The sequence below is a fragment of the Populus trichocarpa genome, chromosome 3 (genome assembly GCF_000002775.5).
Source record: "Populus trichocarpa isolate Nisqually-1 chromosome 3, P.trichocarpa_v4.1, whole genome shotgun sequence".
Lineage (NCBI taxonomy): Eukaryota > Viridiplantae > Streptophyta > Magnoliopsida > Malpighiales > Salicaceae > Populus > Populus trichocarpa.
The window spans coordinates 14,849,968-14,867,987 of record NC_037287.2 but is presented as its reverse complement, the minus strand read 5'-3'; the positions used below and the strand labels follow the sequence as shown (position 1 = coordinate 14,867,987).

Genomic DNA, 18,020 nt, shown 5'->3' with positions numbered 1-18,020 from the left:
GGGTAAAGAAAATCCATTATTCTCAGAAAACTTCGTTTACTGTCCCAATTTCTAAAGACAATAATTAAACTCGAGACAGATTAAGGAAAGAGTGCGAAAGGTGTTTGTTTTATTAATGATTGTTAGAAACTTTTGCGGGCACACTTCTAGTTAATTAAGAAAGAAGAAAAAAACGCAATGATCACACGGCATCTCATCGCACTTGTAATATTGAGTGCGAAACCGAGTTAATGATAAGTCATGTCATTCATAAACCACAGCGGGATTCGAGTACCAATCCGAGGTGCTTAAAAAAAAAGAGAATCAGTACCCAAATCCAAAAAAAAGGAGTCACTTCTTAAAAAGAAAGGGCTTCTTGCACGTGTAAATCACGTTCTAACTTTCGCAGTTCAGAGACTGTTTGGGAGTGTAAAATTTATATCAAAATAATATACTTTATTTTTTAATACTAATATATTATTTAAAAATATATAAAAAAATTGATTTAAAAAAAATAATTTTTTTTTAAATATTATTATAGCTTAATCACCGTAATAGTGGTTGAGTTGAGAGCGCATAGAGAAGCTGTTGCTCCTCGTGTTTTAGCACGGAGGGAGATAGAGAGAGAGGAGGACCCATAAAACCTGTGTGTAAGTTCATCCGAGTTGACTCAGCCAATAACTCAGGTAATCAAACTCGAGATCTAGGGTTTCCCTTTCGAATTTCAAGTTTATTTCTTCCTGTATGTAACGTTGATGGATCTCTGTTTCTATTCTTATGTTGAGCTTAACAAATATGGTTTTTTACTTCCTCGCACTAGCTAACTCTGTATCATATAATTAACATGCCTTTTTGTGTGTGTAAATTAATGAATGGTTTCTTATATTTGTGTTTTCCTTTTCTATTTGGTAATATTTGTAGATGGCTTACTCAAGAGAAGGAAGGTGAGTCTCTCTCTCTCTCTCTCTCTCTCTCTCTCTCTCTCTCTCTCAATAATTTACTACTACTACTACTATTATTGTTATTGTTGTGAGTATTAGTATTATGTTAGAATTGAGTTGTTTACCTTAGGTCTGTTTCACCACGCAATTCGGGTTCACCTGGTAGAGGCAGGCGGTCAAGATCCTTGTCACGGTCCCGCAGAAGTCGCTCCAGGTAATTGGTCGACTTCTTCTTTTTCTTCCTCTTCTTCTTCTTCCTTGTTGTGTGTGTGTGTGTGTGTGTGTCTGCATGTGAGTGTGTTTTTGTGAGATTTTGAGTTATGGTTGATTTTGGTACTTCAGGAGCAATGATTCTGGTGATGCATCTAACCCTGGAAACAACTTATATGTAACTGGATTATCAACCAGGGTCACGAGCAGTGATCTTGAGAAGTATTTTAGCAGTGAAGGGAAGGTATAGTTGTGGCAAAATCTTTTATCGTGTGTGTCCTGATTGAGTTATCGTGACATGCTATAATCAAGTAATCTTGTTTGCGGAATTCTGAAACATGACTGCAGTTGTACAGGCTGGCATTGATGCATGTGTTACATAGTCGAAAACTCTTTAGGGAGGAGTTACATTTCTGGATTTGGAAAGGAAATTTTAAATTCTGTGGTTATGGATTTTGAAGATGCTGATGTGATATTGTATCATGATGTGGTGGTCATGCATGCCATTCATTATCTGATATTCCACCGTTTGCTTCATCCTGTTCAATTTCTAGAGTTTATTTATTTTGGCTCCTCTTTCCATGTAGCAAGTTTCCAGTTTGAAGGAGAAACAGCTTAGGACCTACCACTAGTTCTCATTTACAATAAGAAACCATATTATGTTGAAGTGTGTTATCCAAGATTTTTTATACCAAAAAAAAAAAACATTATTTTAAGTTATGGTTTCAGGTTTTGGAGTGCCATCTGGTGACAGATCCTCGAACTAGAGAATCTCGTGGATTTGCTTTTGTTACGATGGAAACCGTTGAGGATGCTAACCGTTGCGTCAAGTATTTGAATCGTTCGGTGCTTGAAGGACGAGTGATTACTGTGGAAAAGGTACTGTTCCCATCAATGGATTTTGAAGGGAAACATGTAGGGCGACTGAATTGTTTACCTGTCAATTTTATTTTTTTAAGTTATTTCTTCCGAAAATGTTACCTGATAAGTTTTGCCAGCAGGTCTGGTATATGTAACTTCATCGACTTCACAGTCTAAGGTCTTAACAGTTGAACCTATTCCTTCACGAACCACGACATGAGTTCTGCATCAACATTTCAATCTCATCGATTCAAATCCGACTATTTTGCGGAGGGTTGTATGCCCTATATTCCTATACATCACTAATAAAAATACCTGACCTGGTTGGTTGCTTATTTTTGATTTTCCTATGTTGAAATAGCCTGTGCTGGGCAAGTATACTACTCCCTGTGTATTAGTTTCCTCTTGTCATGTATGTACTAGTGAAAGCTGCTGTCATGTTTGCTAAACAAATAATGATGAATAATGACTCCATGTCCTAAGTGCTAGTCAACATGAGCCATGATGGCGAGAGTAGCAAGGCAACACTCTAAAAAATAAAATACTTGCAGTGGTCCAGACATTGTTTTCAAGGATTATTATGGCTGTTCCAGATGAAAATTCCTAGTCACCTTTAATACAAATGAGTTTCGAAGGGCAGTACATGGGAGGCATTGTAGCTCATTTCAGTTAATCAACCTCTTCTCTTCATTCACCAGTCTTCCTTGATACAATTCTGTTTGGTTCTGCTTTTAATGCAGGCAAAAAGAAAGCGTGGTAGGACACCAACGCCTGGCAGGTATCAGGGACTGAGAGATAAGCGAGGTATGTATCAGTGTTATGCATGTGTGGCAATTCTTTTATCAACTGAACATGGAATATCATATGCGAATGTTGGGTCAATTTGATGTTTACTAGAGAATACTTGGGTCAGAATTGAATAGCTTTCTTTGAATCTTGGGTTCTTGTTGATACCTTGACTTCTGTTTTTCTTACCTGCTAATCTAGCATGACATTTGTATTAGGGTTATGCAGCTTATTTTTCTTACCATTCCAGTCCTAGATATGCATTTCACTGTATGATTGTGCCTGACCTGGAAAGCTGAGGCTATTTGGTCTCCTTTAATTTATACTCATGGGTGTTGCATTTCACTCAGCATTTTCTTTGGTAGGTTCAAAACAGATTGAACATGTGCCAAACTTGGAATTGCTTCTTATCTTTCAGTCCCTATGATCATCATTCCAGCAGATTTACAATCTTAGATTTAAGAAAGCTATGTCATTTTCTTTCAGAAATTCGCATGGTTAATCCAAGTCCCACTCCTATTTTTAGAGGCATGCAAGCTCACTAGTTCAAATATCAAGAAAATGAACTTTTTTTATTTATTTGAGTGCTTTTATTTTTTACCCTTGGCAAGATCTTGTAATTTTTCATCAAAGACCAAAGACATTGCAATTGTTTCTACTTTATTGTGATCAACTGTTTCTTCCTATTATTATTCTTGTATAACTATTGGGTTCAAAAACATGCAGGTCATGGTCATGGCCACAGACGGTCCCGCAGCTACTCACCTCGCCGATGGGATGACAGAGATAGAGACCCTTATTCAAGGGATCGAAGGGGAAGATCACGTTCTCCATATAGTAGGCGGGGAGATGGTTATTATGATTCGTATAAGAGGCGCAGGGATCGCTCTTTGTCAGCTGACCGCAGCCACCGCAGATAGGGCAAGTTGTTTGGTAGCCAGTATTAACCCCTTTTGCCCATGGTTATTGAAGCTTGATTTTGATTCTCATTGAAGCATCAACTCATTGTGTCAGTCACCCATCCCTGCTCCATCTTTCCTGGTTTGCTTGCAACTTCATGTGCTGTTTACATTTAATGGTAACTTGTTTTCCATAAGTGACGCATGAACATACTGAAATGTTGTTAAAAAAACGGTTGTAGGATATGAACCATTTATCATTTTCTTTTGATTTCTTGTAATAATGACTGTTGGACGTGGATAATCCCCATACGGTAGACCCAACAAATTCCATACAGCCAGACCCAACAAATGCCTTTCATGCTCTATAAACTTGATGGAAGTTTGGATAGGGAATGACCTCCCATAGATGATATGCATTAATGTCAATGAATCTGGTATCAATCTTGGCCCATTTCCAATTAAATGCAGCCTAGCTGTATGGAAACCTGCCCCATCAATGGACGAGACACTGATTGGTAGTATTGGAATTCTCAGTGTAATGATGAGTAGGGTAACTGTACTTCTCTATGGTCATAAACACTTCAGACCAGAAGCAAAAGCTTTTTATGCTCTCACAGAATTTCTTGTCTGCTTTACGTGCGTATGTTCGAGTTTGGTGTAACATGCCTGTGCTTTGATTTCTTGATTCTTTCATGAATTTTAGGAGAGGAGCAAAGAGAACTTTTTAGCCCGGAACACAGTTCTGCCACCATATGCCTACTTTCCTTAGCACAGAGTGCCATCCTTTTTTATCCTCCACCTTTTTTAACCAAACCTATAGCATTGCGTGACACAAACATTCTGTCCCAGGAGAGAGATTTCTGCAGCAGGTTGAAATTTTAGATACACCATCTGCAATCCAACATTGCATGTATTTCTTTTTTTTTTTCTTCCTTCGTTGATTAATAAGGTTTGTTGACTTTTCTTTATTGTAAAACACCAGGAGTCTTGGCGAGTCATTTTAATTGACCTGCTAACCACTACAGCAACTTGCTATATATATTATTGTGATAATGACTACCAATAATTACAAAAACTCTAAATCATGGGGGAAAACCGTGTCCACTGTATGTCAAGATACAACCACGAGGGTGGAGGATGACATTATCATTATGCCCTTTTGATTAAAAAAATAGAAACCTTTAATGTTGGGATATTTTAGTCTTTTATGCGCTCATTGATAATTAAAAGATTGAATTAGTCTTTTTAATTATAATTCTACAATAAAAAAATAATTATAGCCCTAAGGTTAATAAAAATCAGAGTTGTTGACTAAGGGTTTTTATTTTATATTTCACAAACTTTTGAATGGTAAAAATATTTTTTTACCCTGAAGATCAGAAAATAATTGAGTTGTTGACCAAGAGCAATAAAAAAGATAAAAGGTCAGTTATGCATTGAGGGGTGTTTTGGTACTTTCATATTGGTTTATTTGTTATTTTCAAGTTAATGAGGGGTGTTTTAGTAATTTTGCAATTATTTTTTTATTTGAAAAGGTTACGGCGCATGTGATTATGTGCCAACGTGTTGGTGGTGTCTGCACTCTTTCAACAATGTGTGTGATGTCACCGGTTGTCCAAATCTAGTCATTCACTATGTCCTTAAAAGCGCCACCACGTCCCCTATCTGCTGGTGTAGCTCGTGACTACAGTTGATGGACTGTTTATCTGTGGTCGGTGTTTATTTTTTTCTTTCTCCTTTTCCCTCTCTCCAAGAGTAAGTACATGTATGTCCTCTTTTCTTTTTCTTTTTTCAATTCCAGTCCTTATGTTTTAGATGGCTTAATTTCATCTTTGATCCTTTTGCAAAAGTTTTTATTATTTCAATTCAGTCTTTAAATTATAATTTGTCATATATTGTTTTTTCGAAGTCGATCCTTATTCTTTTGATTTCTTATTTTGACCCATAGCTTTTTTGTTAGAGTTTTATTGGTTTTCAATTTTGTCCTTCGATCAAAGTTTATGTTTTTTTTTTTCGATTGAACCCTCCAATTTAATTTTTTTAGATGCCCTCAAAGTTATTTTTAAAATTTTGATTTCCACCAGCATTCTTTTAACACTAATTCATGATATTCTACTATGTTTTTATAATAAAAATTAATAACTAAAAAATGTTATTTTCCAGTTTTTTTTTTTTTAGGATGCACCCCAACATAAAAAAAATATAGTTTTTATCTAAATGATACAACAAAATTGATGCCGACATGGGCTAAGAATATAGGGTTTGTTCCAAGTAAAAACTCTAAAAAACTAAAAATATCATAAATATAAGAAGAAAACTAAAATATTTAATTTTTATTTATTTATATCTTCACTTGCCGAAAAGCTATTGCAATATTATATAGAAAAAAATAGAAAACTCTAATAATATTGAATAGAAAAAATAAATTAAGAAAAATATTCTCTTCAAATAGAAAAAAAAAAGCATCATAAATTTTTTTTAAAAAAAGTTCATGCAGCAAAAAATATTAGAAAGTAATCCATTTTTTTATATAAAAAAAAAACTTGTCATAAAATTCACTTTAAAAGGAAACGGAGTCTAAATTCTAAATATGGAAATGCATTGTTTATTTTCAACAAAAATGTATCCGAAATTATATTTGATGAACAGACTAATAAAATTACATGGAGAATACTATATATCAAGAAATGACCTTTGATTTCTATTTCAAGAGTAGTATTCAAAATAGCCAAGGAAAATCACGTGTGTTATGGGTGTGAAAGATACTAAATAAATAAATAGGAGGAGAAAAAAATGAGTGGACGAAAAAAAGTAGGATATAAAAAATAAGAGAGCGTGTGGAGGGGAGGGGGGCCCACACTTTGAATAGGAAGGAGAGTGCGCTCCAGCTGCAAGGGCGGACTTGAAATCAAATTTCAAATTTACTCTTTTTTTTTTTTTCAATTTTCTTATATATATTAAAAAATTTATTGCAGTGTTAATTCACCTATTTTTTTAAAAAATTATATGCTAATTACTCCATTTATCTCTCTACTTGTGTTTGTCTTTGATATATTTTAAGAGCCCGAAGCCGGCCCCCTTAACTGACATGTCTGAAAAGAACATAGTGTCTATCAGAGCTGGTTCTCTGATTTTCTTACTTGCATGGACAAGATCCGTTGGTCTTTGACACCTGTAATTTCTCATTCTTATTCTTATTTTTTAAAATTTATTTTTAATATCAACACTTCAAAATAATTTAAAAAATTAGATTTAATTAATCTCACATAAAATAAACCAAAACATATAATGAAATCTGATTTAAAATATATTTTTTTCTTAAAAAATATTAAGATAACAATATATGGGATTGACTTTCATTTCATGTCTTAACCCATCAAACTCACGACCTAAATCATAGACTCCATTAAGTTAAATAATTTTTTTTAATTTATTTTTTACCTAAATATACAAAATTATAAAATTCTTTTTTTGAAAAAATAATTACAATATGAAATTGGAATTAAAAAATTGAATAAAAAAAGAGAGACAACAATATATTGGATCAACCCGGGTTCCGTAGCTTAATCTGTCAAACTTGTGGCCGAGGTCATGGACTTCATTGTATTTAATAATTTTATTTTTCAAATTTTATTTTTTGACTAAACATATAATAATAGAAATACATGAACTTTCTCTCTTTTCTCTCAAATTTAAAGACTGAAAAATAAATAAAATGATTTTTTAGATCAAAATTAAAATTTTAAAAACTAGAGGGACCGTGAAAGTTGAAAAGAGAAAATAAAAGGATAAAAATGAATTTTTTGAATCAAAATTTAGATTGGTAATGATATTTCTCTATATTTTACACTTTAATCTCCTATATTTTAATTAGCCCCAAACTTCACAAATTCCAACAGATAAAAAATTAATTTGGGCATAGAAAAACACAATAATAATAATAATAAAAGTTGAAGACAAAAAAAGAAAGTACTACAATAAATATCCCAGGTGCTGTAGTATATTTTATAATAGGCAACCCAATTTTTTTTTTTTAACACGAAGATTACTGATGCTTTTAAATTATTAGTGTATAAAAAGTCCACAAATGGCTAGATAATTTGTTAGTTATTCTTGCTTGAAATTTGTTGCTATCTAAGTTATACTATGTGAACATAATTTCTACAGATTGAATTTAAGAAAATTTCACCTAAAAAAAAGTTCCTTGCTGATAATTTATCTATGTATTTGGATGGGATGTATAGCGTCCCCCTCCCAAAATAAATAAATAAAACTTTATGTTTTAGTCCAATAATCTTGAAAAAATTTAATTATAATCTTCAAAAATATACATACAGCATAAAATAAAAATAATAAAAAAGTACAGGATATAGCAGGTAAAACAAGTAAAGCCGGTGACAATACGGCACATGACAGGTCGTTTCCATGGCAGTTGGGAAGCATTAAGTTTGCCTTCTCTTTCTTACAGATCACACTCTCTCTCTAACAACCTCTGGATTTTAAAATTCTCTTTGTCTCTCCAAATTCTTTTATTGATTCTCAAAAAAAAAAAAAAAACTGAAAACACTCAGTTTGGATAGCATTTTAATTGAGCAAGGTAATGAAGTGCTTGTATTTGCATTTAAACTTGTGCTGTCTGGTTTCTTCGCTCAACCCCATGAAGCTTCTCTCTTCCTTTCCCTAATGCTCTCTCTTTTGTGCTCTCAGTTTCTTCTATCCAAATTTAGCTATGTTTATTTCGATTAAAAATTTGCTTTTTAACGGTACTAGTATTGTGACACACACACTCACACTCTTTTTAGAGCCAAATTATGTAGAGCTACAGAGTTTTTAAGCAACGAGGAGTTCCGTCTTCTTTTTTATTTTTGCCTGTTTGAAAAGAAGGAAACATAAATGACATACAATGATTTATTTTTTTTTATCGTTAACTTAAGGTGATTTACAAGTTTGAATTTTTTTTTTTTTGCTTTCTTTTATTTTCTCACGTACAATTCAAATTCTTCAAAGAGCCACTCTGCTTCACTATTAGTTGAATCATGTTCCTTTTTTTTTGTGTCTGTATACTGCGCTTAAATCTGGTTGATTAAGATTGTTTACATTTAATTCAACTTTGATTCTTCTAAATTAGTTAAATATTGATTCGAGCTGATGTAATAGGTACTTTATAAGGCTGTTTGGAATCAATTCTTTGTAGAATTGAATTGATTTCTAAGTAATAGATTTGATTAAAGAATTCTTATGTTCGGAATGAAATCTTTTGGGTGATAGAATTCTTTTAAATTATGAAATTTAAAATTTATACCACGTTAACCTTCTGATAAAGAAAACGATAGATTGCTTTTAGGAGGGAGAGATCAGATTGGTTTACAGCTAGTTTATGCAAGATTTAGGATTTTGGGCTATTTATTGTTAGTTTAACTTGGTTAAAATTCTGGGTTTTGATCAAGAATATTTGCGAGTGAGAAGATGTTTGGGACTGAGCTGTGTTCTTCTAGGATTCTTTCACCTTTCAGAGAGGAAAGTGGTGATGAAGAGCTGTCTGTGCTTCCTAGGCACACTAAAGTCGTTGTGACTGGAAATAATAGAACAAAGTCTGTGTTGGTTGGTTTACAAGGCGTGGTCAAGAAGGCTCTTGGTCTTGGTGGTTGGCATTGGTTGGTATATTTGCTTCTTCCTTTTCCTTTTTCCCATTCACCTTTTCTATTCCTAATTAGTCTTTCATGTGTAAGTATTGTCCGCTAATTCAATGTTAATTTGATCTGGTTTTATTTTCTTTTCAATCATGGATATTTGAGCTTATTATTCACTAGTGCAGCGATCAATAAGATTTTAATTTTTGGCTGTTGAAAAGGATGTATTATTTTTGGTTTGTCTCTGTTTTATTCTTGTATGCAAATTTATCTGGTTTTGAGTTCTTAAACCAAAGGATCAAATGGAAGAAAAAGACCATGCTTGTCATTTATTTCGCTCATCTTATTTTATCATGTCCGTAAATTGTTTTACCAAATTTAATCGTGGTCTAGATTTGTGAAGTTATATCTCTTATCCAACTCTTCCATGCTTGGTTTTATTTTCCTTTTTCGAGAATCCGTGTTTGGTTTTGTGCTTTCCTTATTTGAGGCAGGGCATGCTAATGGTACATTAATAAATTTCGTTTATAGGTTTAAATATCAATTCCCCTCTTACAAAAAAGAAGAAGTCTGGATCTTAATTCTTCTGCAGAAAGTACAAAACTTGATCTTATTCCTCGGTGAAACCTCCCATGTCTGATGTTAGTAAACACTTGTTATAAACGCTCTTCAGACACTAGCATAAGTCGCTGTTATGACAACTGCTGAATTTTGAATAGTGATATGCTGTCTCTGTCTAGTATTTTAACCTCATTATTTACTTTTTGTGGTTCAAATTTATTAAAGAGTATAGGTTTTGAGTTCACATATTCTGTAGCGCACAAGGCTTGTTCGGAGATTTGATTTGATTTTTTACTTTTGAATTTCTCCAAGAAAGTTCTCTTTAGCTATAAAATTGTTTTTCTTTATAAGTGAGTAAATTTGTATGATTTGGTTTTGGAAGTTATAACTTTAAACACACTTTTTGAACTGGTTACAAAAACCACACTCAGATTTATTATATTATCTCGTGGCTGTGTTTTCTAAACTACGTTGAGTTTTCTTAATTACATGAGATTTTAAATATTGTCTAGGAAGGTAAAATGATGATTGATGGTTTTGTAATTTTTGGGATGCCCTATTCTTCTGACGTATTTCTAGTGAGGCCTTTGCAATCTTTCCTTTTAGTTACTATTGTCTGGGGATTATCCTTCTATTTCTATATTCAGCTCTGCTGTATTTTCTGTATTCTGTATCCATTGTGGTTTATGTGATGCGTACTTACAAGTCTCAAATGCTTGGATGGTCAAGGTTTTGAAAAATGGATCTGAAGTTAAGCTTCAAAGGAATGCATTGAGTGTGCTGGAACATCCGACGGGAAATGAAGTAGATGATGATAACGATTATGATACCAGCAGCGGCTCTGACATTGGTGAACATGATTTCTGTATGCCTCTGATAAACCAAGTCTAGTTTGATGTCACTTTCGTTGGTGGTTATTTGAAACTTGTATCTTCTCTGATATTGTTTTCCCTTGGGCAGATAGAGGCAGCGGGTTCCAAAAAATTAGCAAGCCAAGGGTTAGACCAACCAGGCCATGGGTTCCATCTGCACCTGCAAAGACAACAAGTGAGAGCAGTAACAGAGATGTTCAATCCATTATTCACATGCCTGTGCTGGTAAGAGATATTTGAACCACTTCATTGAATTGCTTGCCATGTTTGATTTTGTGTCCTCGTTCATCAAACATTATGCACAAAGATTTATAGCTTTGCAAAAACTTCTATTAACTTTTGTTGATGCTTTAGACGGTGAACTTGGCAAGACTGGGAACTGAATCATTGCGGAGATATTGCAAGGAATTCAAACTTGTGAGTCTTATTATCCTGCTTGATTCTTTCTATCAACTACTAGAATTCCTAGAAATTCTTTTAACTCAGGGTTCTGCAATTTTAAATTAGCCGGGTGTCAACTCTCAGTCATCAAGGGAACAGATGCTTAATGCTGCGCAAATTCATTTTCTTTCACAGGTTTGCCTCTCAACTCGCTCTGTCCTTGCATCTCCTCCTCTTGCCCATAAATTTAACATTTTTGTATTGATGCAGCGACCATTGGATGAGATGCAAGAGGTTGCAGAATTCACCCGTGTGGCAAAGAGACTGAAAGAGAAGGACAAACCGTCTGAGTGAGAAATCTGGATGTACAAGGCCGTGTATAATATAATAACCCTAACCTTTAGTTCAGATCCTAATTATATATTGGCATGGAAAACCATATTCTTCCTCCCCTGAATTCTAACCATGTAATGCCGGCAGATCCCCTAGTTAGATGTTTCGAAGTCTATTAGTTAGAATCACTTGCCTTAGTTAAATTATATATATAATGTGGATTTGTGGAGCAGAGATTGGAAACCATGATCACTGGTACTTGGAATGGATTATGATTTTGCAAATGTCTCTGATCATTGATCCTCAAAGTAGTTGTTAAATCAAGTGTCAAGTTGCAAGAAATTGTGAATTTCAGGTTTGAAATTAAATCATGAATGCTTATTGTGAGCAATTGGATTTTATTTGAACAGTAGTTTTGTAAAATCTTAGCTGTGGAAGGGTGATCATAGAAGAACAGACAAGTTTTGTATCACACATTTTACTATTAACCCCTACAATGTTATTATCGTTTTGTCATTCCCAAAAAAAAATTAAATGTCTTGGTGTTCGGGTGGGGTATTTGAGTTTTTTTTTTTACAGCCATTAGAAATTAAAAAATTGATTGATGGTATAGGTTTTTTTAAAATAATATTTATTTTTTATTTTTAAAATTTATTTTTGATATTAAAATAATATAAAAACACACAAAAAAAACTATTTTTAAACAAAAAAATAGAAAATTGTATTTATTTCGTTCAATTCTTTTTTTCTCTTGTCTCTTTTTATGTTTATTTTTTTCTTATAAAGTAATTATTGGTGATTATATATCTGTAGCACTTTAAATTTTTTGGAAGATTTTTAAAAGGGTGAGTTAATGAAATAAGTTTACATATAAATAGATCAAACCAATTTTTTTTATCTGTCCCTGTTACTATCTTGGCTTCGAATTCCCCCATAAAAGAAACTTCATATTAAAGAGATCATTGGCTGTCCTCATCTTTTTATTTTTAAGGTGAGGATATTCTCGTTTCTATATTTATATTTGATGTTTTTGAACTAGCTAGAGAAAATGCGTCATTATCCATGAAGAAAAGTTATATCTGATCATACAATAACAGTTCCACAAGGCTTGGAGCACCAACCATTTACGGTTTCATAAATGTCCAAGTTAGTAATAAAATATTTATAAATAGATCCTAAGAACAGAAAATACTTCTGCAGTCCCATCATTCATCTCTTCTACGTTTTTTTCTGATTTAGTAGAGGATATATTCTTCTGAGGGCGGTTTCCAATTCACCGGAAACCGCTCTTCATATCGAATTTTGTTTCACTCTGAGTAAATCTAACATTGTTTCTTCCTGAATGACAAACCGCTCTTCATAAAAGGTTGAATACTTTTTTATCAGCAGGAACCTTGTCATTCCTATTTTATCCAGAATCAAAAGCTGCAAAAGAGATGGCTGCAACTAACCAGTTTTCATCTCTTCAACAGCCTTGTAAATGGGTGAAGGGTAAAGTTATTGGATCTGGGTCACATGGAACTGTTCATTTAGCCATCAATAAGGTCACTGGTGGACTTTTTGTGGCAAAAAGTGCACTTTCTGGGGTTGATAGTAAATATTTAGAGCATGAGGCTAACATTCTTGAGAGCTTGGATTCGCCTTATATGATTCGGTGTATGGGGAAGGGCTGGCAAAAAGGATCAGATGGTGATGCTAAACTTAATGTTTTCATAGAGTATATGGCTGGAGGGAGCCTGTCAGATATGGCTGAGAAATTTGGTGGGGCACTAGAAGAGGAAGTAATTCGTTTATATACCAAACAGATACTTAATGGTCTGAAGTATCTTCATGAAAATGGGATCGTTCATTGTGATCTCAAGTGCAAGAATGTGCTACTAGGCTTGTCAGGAAACATTAAGTTAGCAGATTTCGGATGTGCTAAGAGGCTGAAAGACCTGGACAGAAATGGAAAGTTCGCCTATTCCTGGCAATCTGTAGGGGGGACTCCATTGTGGATGGCCCCTGAAGTTTTAAGAAAGGAAGGCTTAGATTTTGCTTCAGATATTTGGTCCTTGGGATGCGCAGTTATTGAAATGGCAACCGGGAGGCCTCCTTGGGGTTATAAGGCATCGAATCCAATGGCGGTTGTATTGAAGATTGCATGTAGCAATGAGAGGCCTAATTTTCCAGTTCATTTCTCTGAAGAAGGGATGGATTTCCTGGCTAAATGTCTCGAGAGGAATCCCGAAAGTAGGTGGACAGCAGAAGAATTGCTGGATCACCCTTTTATTACAGGAAATTCGCAGAAGAAATACGTATGCTCTCCTGCGAGTGTTCTGGACAATATTGGAACTTACGAGGAGGATTATGATTCAGATGAATCAGGGAATCCTGATGAACACCTGCGATGGAATCCTTTTTCGATGAGGAATTGCGGAAAACCAAAAATAATAGCAATGAGGCAGCATGCTGACAATGATTTTGTATCCTCGGGAGATTGGATTACTGTTAGATCAGGTTGAAAGAAATGCGATTTAATTTCTGATCCATGTCTTGTAAGATATTCAGAACTAGGAAGATGTACATGTAGGAATAAAATACATTGGCTGTACATTACTTATTTATCTTTCTTTTACAGATCTTGTCTAAAATCAAATCATATGATACTACTACTCTTAGCACTCTATTTTATGCTGTTAGCAGATGGAAATTCATCCATCCGTGAAATAAAACATACAGGGTTACGTATTCCTGCTGATATCTAGATTCTGAAATATTCATTTTGAAGGCTCGCCCCATATTTGAGGTTGAAGATGATAAAAAAAAAAACTGTTATTTCCTGGTTTATTATACAAGGAAAAACCCTCGTTTCGACACGCACATGCAGTTGACTGCAACCAATGTACTTAGTTATAGTTATGGAAAAGGAAAACCTTGTTTTTTTCTTCTCTTTTTCAAGGACTAAAAATCTGATCTAATGCTAATTTGGCAGACATGGGAACATTAGCATTTAGATGGCTATTAGCTTGCAGGAAAAACTTGATCTTCTTTGATTTCTTATCATCTGTGTTTAGCTAATCATCAAAGTCCAACGGTTAAGATTTCAACAATCTTCGCTTGCAATTTTAGATTAAGGTTGTGGGAGACTTCCAACGTCATGTAATATAAAGTCCATTAAATAAACCTTCGATCAAACCAAATAAATAAATAAAAACTTTACGAAATTAATTATCTACAAATCCCATATGATTTAGTGTGATGCATTTTTAAATCTATAATTTAAACAAAACACACATGATTATATATTTTATTATTATTTTGTTGCCTAAGTTTAAGTTCAAGATGCGCTATTGAACTTAAGACTAATTTTAACGTATAAAGGGAGAATCCATGATTATATTACAAGTAAGTCAAAATGATTTATATATAAACAAAGGAGAGTCAGATTCTCACGAAAGAGAAAATTCAAAGAAGCTTGAAGAACGAGAGTTGCACCTAACTATTTGTTTTTCGAAGAAGATGTGAAATGTGAGAGAGAAATACAAAAGGCATTTTACTTGGTTAGGCGTCCAAAAATCAAAGCGAGTAGAGTTCCACACCGTTTACCAAGAGCGTTAGACCAAATCCCACCATCAACATCTATTTTTTCTTATTCTACGCCATTAATTATCTCATGACTTAAAAAAATAATATTCTCCCGTATAAACAGGGTTAATGATACTAGCTATTTATTTATTTATTTTTAAAAGATAATAATGTGCTTGTTTTTCAGTGAAAGTCGTTCTCGGACACGAAAGTACACCCCCTCTTCCTCCCTGCCAAAAAAGAAAAAAGAAAACCATTTCCGTAATCCCGTTGGCTTGCCTCAAGACAAGCCACCGTAATTCGAATTCATAAACTTCTCCTTTTCAATCCAGTGATTCAGGTAAACTGTTTGAGCTCAAAGAGCTACAGATTGTGTGAATCAAATACTTTCTGATTCGGTGATTTTGATTTTGTTTAGGGTTTTGGAGAATATTATTGTTTAGTTGTTTGTTACTATTATAATTGCGATGTCTGTGTTTGTTGATTGTGGAAAACAGTGTTGGTGATTGGAGGATAAAGAGAGAAGAATCATACGATGATGATGAAGCAGTGGAGGAGATAGAAAATAGTATGGGAGGTTGTTGCTGTGGTTCCGCTAATGGAGCTGCTGATCAATTTAATAACGCACCGCCTTTTTTTTATGTTAGTTCAATATCCATCCCTTGCCTTTCCTTCGTTTTTTTTGCTAATTGAAAACTGATACTGATGCCATGAGTAAAGTAGGCTACTCGTAGCGAATGACTGGTTAACTGTTGCTGTTAAGGTTCAATTTGCTTAGGATATTAGATAATTAATGAGATATCGTTAGGGATGTCATTTGCTTTTAATCTTCTGGAAATTACGTTATTAATTTATTGGAATTGACTGTTCTTGTTGTGCTTCATGTGAGATCGTTTATAGATAGATAGATATTCATGTTGCTGATGGTCAATTGGATATTACTTGCCAGATTTTGCTTGTATACTAGACTCAGTTCCAGGTTTACTATTTTCTTATATTTATCGCAACTCGTTTTCTCTGCAGTACCCCAGAACATCAGAAGAGCATGTCTCATTGTCATCACACCAAGCACCGGGGTCTGTCCTCCAATCCACCGGGCTCTTGGTTGATACAAACCTGGACACGTCAGTGCCTGATGCCTATAGACCACCTCCTGCACCTATCCCATTTGATGCAGCTGTAGGACGTCCTCAAACCCCGGGAAGGTTGAGAGAGGTTCGTGGTGACAAGAACCATGGAGCTTTGCAGACCACAACTTCCGCTTCTGGACAAGAAAACACTGCCTTGAATACTCGGGAACCTTTGGCTAAGTGTGAAGATGCGAAGGACTTAGACTGCAAAGTGCAAATCAATTCAGAACCTGGTTCGGCGAAGGAGTTAGAAATTGAGCTTTCAAAGCTAGTTGAGCCTCTTGTTTCAGCAACAGAGGAGGAGGAGGAGGAGGAGGAGGAGGATTGTCCTATCTGTCTGGAAGGTATAATGCCCTTACTAAATTCTTTCTTTAATCGTATGTTTGTGGCTTATGGCAGTGAAATTGCTTCTACTATTTGGATGTTTTAGCTGCACTCTTCTTTCTCTTGTGCAGAGTATGATATAGAGAATCCAAAACTTACCACAAAATGCGAGCATCACTATCATCTTTCGTGCATTCTTGAATGGATGGAAAGAAGTGAAAGTTGTCCTGTTTGCGACAAGGTTTGCCCAACTATATTTTGATCATTTGCTTTTATGGGATTTTCTTAATATGCATGATATCCACATGGTTCTTTTTTTTTTCACATTGCAGGAAATGATATTTGACCCTCCTATTGATTAGTAGCTTTGCAGAAAATTTGTTGAAGGTCAACTTTTCTTAGCTGTTTGATATCAAGTTTGCAAAGCAGAAGTTACAAATGCACAAGAGTTTTGAGTTTTTCTTTTCTGTGCCCACTATTTGGTGGTTGCCATAGATTTGGCTGTAGCTATTTCCTTTTCTTTTCTTTGAAGAGTCGGTCCTTGCTTGAATGCCATGTTGTTGTATCCTCTCTTTGTCAAACCTTAAAAATCTTAAAGGAAATGAGGGGAAAAAAGTTTGGGGTGGTGAGGAAGAAGATGAAAAGAGAGGACAGAGGTTGGCCCTACACCACAACTGATGTCCATCACTTGGTGGTTATAATAGAACACAGGTGGGCTCTTTCTTTCCTTCTCCTTCTCCTAGTATAGCTTTACTGCAATTCATGCTCTGAAATACTCTTAGCAGTTGCTTTCCTTTTCCTTCTACCAATTAAATTGGTCTGTAAATCGTATATAGTTGTTTTTGTCTTAAGTTCATCTGTTTGTGAGTTTGATTGATAGTGGGGGAATTGATCGGTGTAAGGAAAGTTGGGGAAGGATCAAAAGAAGGGGCTTTTTGTTTAGATGATTCATGTAAATAACACGCAGTCTAATATACACTTCAAGGTTTGATTTTGTCTATTTGCTGATCAATCATTTTTTAGTCTTAGGTTTTGTGCTGATTACTATTCTTCTGACTGTTTCAAGAGGGTGTATCTATACAAACTTTACTCGTATTCATTGGCTGATTGAGATTAGCAACAGGATCTGCTAGTTTTTATCGATACTGGAACTTGTGATGATGGTGCAGGTCAATTATGGGTACAGGTAAAGTTAAGAGCGTGGCTTCTAATAGTGAAGGCACAAGTACTTGCCCTTCAGAAAATTTATGTTAGGGTTTTTTAGTTTAATTTTGTTTAGTCATCAAATGGTTGTGAATCTACCATGATTTTAACTTAATTTTGATTTTTACTCTATTTAAATCCCAACAATTTTGCTGCTTCTATTTCTCTATCGCTTAGAATCAACTAGGCCGCCTTTCTATCGAACGCATTATGCTCTCTTTCTAATCAAGAAGAAACGGAAAGTGTACTGTATTGTTAGCTGGCGAAATGGTGTCAATATTCTTGTAGATGCGTTGGAAAGCAACCTTCATAACATTGAAATATAAATAACAAATAATAA

General features: G+C 34.5%; 4 protein-coding genes across 4 annotated transcripts; all 4 read left to right on the top strand.

Annotated features, from left to right (window-relative positions):
• Positions 1-267: 267 nt before the first annotated feature.
• LOC7458189 (serine/arginine-rich splicing factor SR45a) lies at positions 268-3,960 on the top strand. Its single transcript, XM_002304474.4, has 7 exons — positions 268-665; positions 901-923; positions 1,051-1,134; positions 1,263-1,374; positions 1,860-2,009; positions 2,732-2,795; positions 3,504-3,960. The coding sequence occupies exons 2-7, from the start codon at positions 901-903 to the stop codon at positions 3,695-3,697; spliced, it is 627 nt and encodes a 208-aa protein (XP_002304510.1). The 5' UTR covers positions 268-665; the 3' UTR covers positions 3,698-3,960.
• A 4,169-nt stretch (positions 3,961-8,129) lies between these two features.
• Positions 8,130-11,740, top strand: LOC18097043 (uncharacterized). The gene is made up of 7 exons (XM_006385705.3): positions 8,130-8,276; positions 9,127-9,337; positions 10,600-10,735; positions 10,831-10,967; positions 11,097-11,159; positions 11,250-11,318; positions 11,394-11,740. The coding sequence occupies exons 2-7, from the start codon at positions 9,146-9,148 to the stop codon at positions 11,475-11,477; spliced, it is 681 nt and encodes a 226-aa protein (XP_006385767.1). The 5' UTR covers positions 8,130-8,276; positions 9,127-9,145; the 3' UTR covers positions 11,478-11,740.
• Positions 11,741-12,512: 772 nt separating this feature from the next.
• LOC7458188 (mitogen-activated protein kinase kinase kinase 17) lies at positions 12,513-14,075 on the top strand. Its single transcript, XM_002304473.3, has one exon. It carries the CDS (start codon positions 12,893-12,895, stop codon positions 13,958-13,960), a length of 1,068 nt encoding a protein of 355 aa, XP_002304509.1. The 5' UTR covers positions 12,513-12,892; the 3' UTR covers positions 13,961-14,075.
• A 1,098-nt stretch (positions 14,076-15,173) lies between these two features.
• On the top strand, positions 15,174-17,477 carry LOC7458187 (probable E3 ubiquitin-protein ligase RHB1A). Its single transcript, XM_024596330.2, has 5 exons — positions 15,174-15,363; positions 15,521-15,665; positions 16,047-16,497; positions 16,609-16,718; positions 16,810-17,477. Exons 2-5 carry the CDS (start codon positions 15,594-15,596, stop codon positions 16,837-16,839), a joined length of 663 nt encoding a protein of 220 aa, XP_024452098.2. The 5' UTR covers positions 15,174-15,363; positions 15,521-15,593; the 3' UTR covers positions 16,840-17,477.
• The last annotated feature ends 543 nt before the right edge of the window (positions 17,478-18,020 follow it).

Coding starts and splice junctions, on each gene's coding strand:
- LOC7458189 (XM_002304474.4), top strand. CDS start 901: ATGGCTTACTCAAGAGAAGGAAG. Junction 924..1,050: donor GCTTACTCAAGAGAAGGAAG/GTGAGTCTCTCT, acceptor TGTTTACCTTAG/GTCTGTTTCACCACGCAATT. Junction 2,010..2,731: donor GAGTGATTACTGTGGAAAAG/GTACTGTTCCCA, acceptor CTTTTAATGCAG/GCAAAAAGAAAGCGTGGTAG.
- LOC18097043 (XM_006385705.3), top strand. CDS start 9,146: ATGTTTGGGACTGAGCTGTGTTCTTCTAGGATTCTTTCACCTTTCAGA. Junction 9,338..10,599: donor TTGGTGGTTGGCATTGGTTG/GTATATTTGCTT, acceptor TGGATGGTCAAG/GTTTTGAAAAATGGATCTGA. Junction 11,319..11,393: donor AAATTCATTTTCTTTCACAG/GTTTGCCTCTCA, acceptor GTATTGATGCAG/CGACCATTGGATGAGATGCA.
- LOC7458188 (XM_002304473.3), top strand. CDS start 12,893: ATGGCTGCAACTAACCAGTTTTCATCTCTTCAACAGCCTTGTAAATGG.
- LOC7458187 (XM_024596330.2), top strand. CDS start 15,594: ATGGGAGGTTGTTGCTGTGGTTCCGCTAATGGAGCTGCTGATCAATTT. Junction 16,498..16,608: donor TTGTCCTATCTGTCTGGAAG/GTATAATGCCCT, acceptor TCTCTTGTGCAG/AGTATGATATAGAGAATCCA. Junction 16,719..16,809: donor GTTGTCCTGTTTGCGACAAG/GTTTGCCCAACT, acceptor TTCACATTGCAG/GAAATGATATTTGACCCTCC.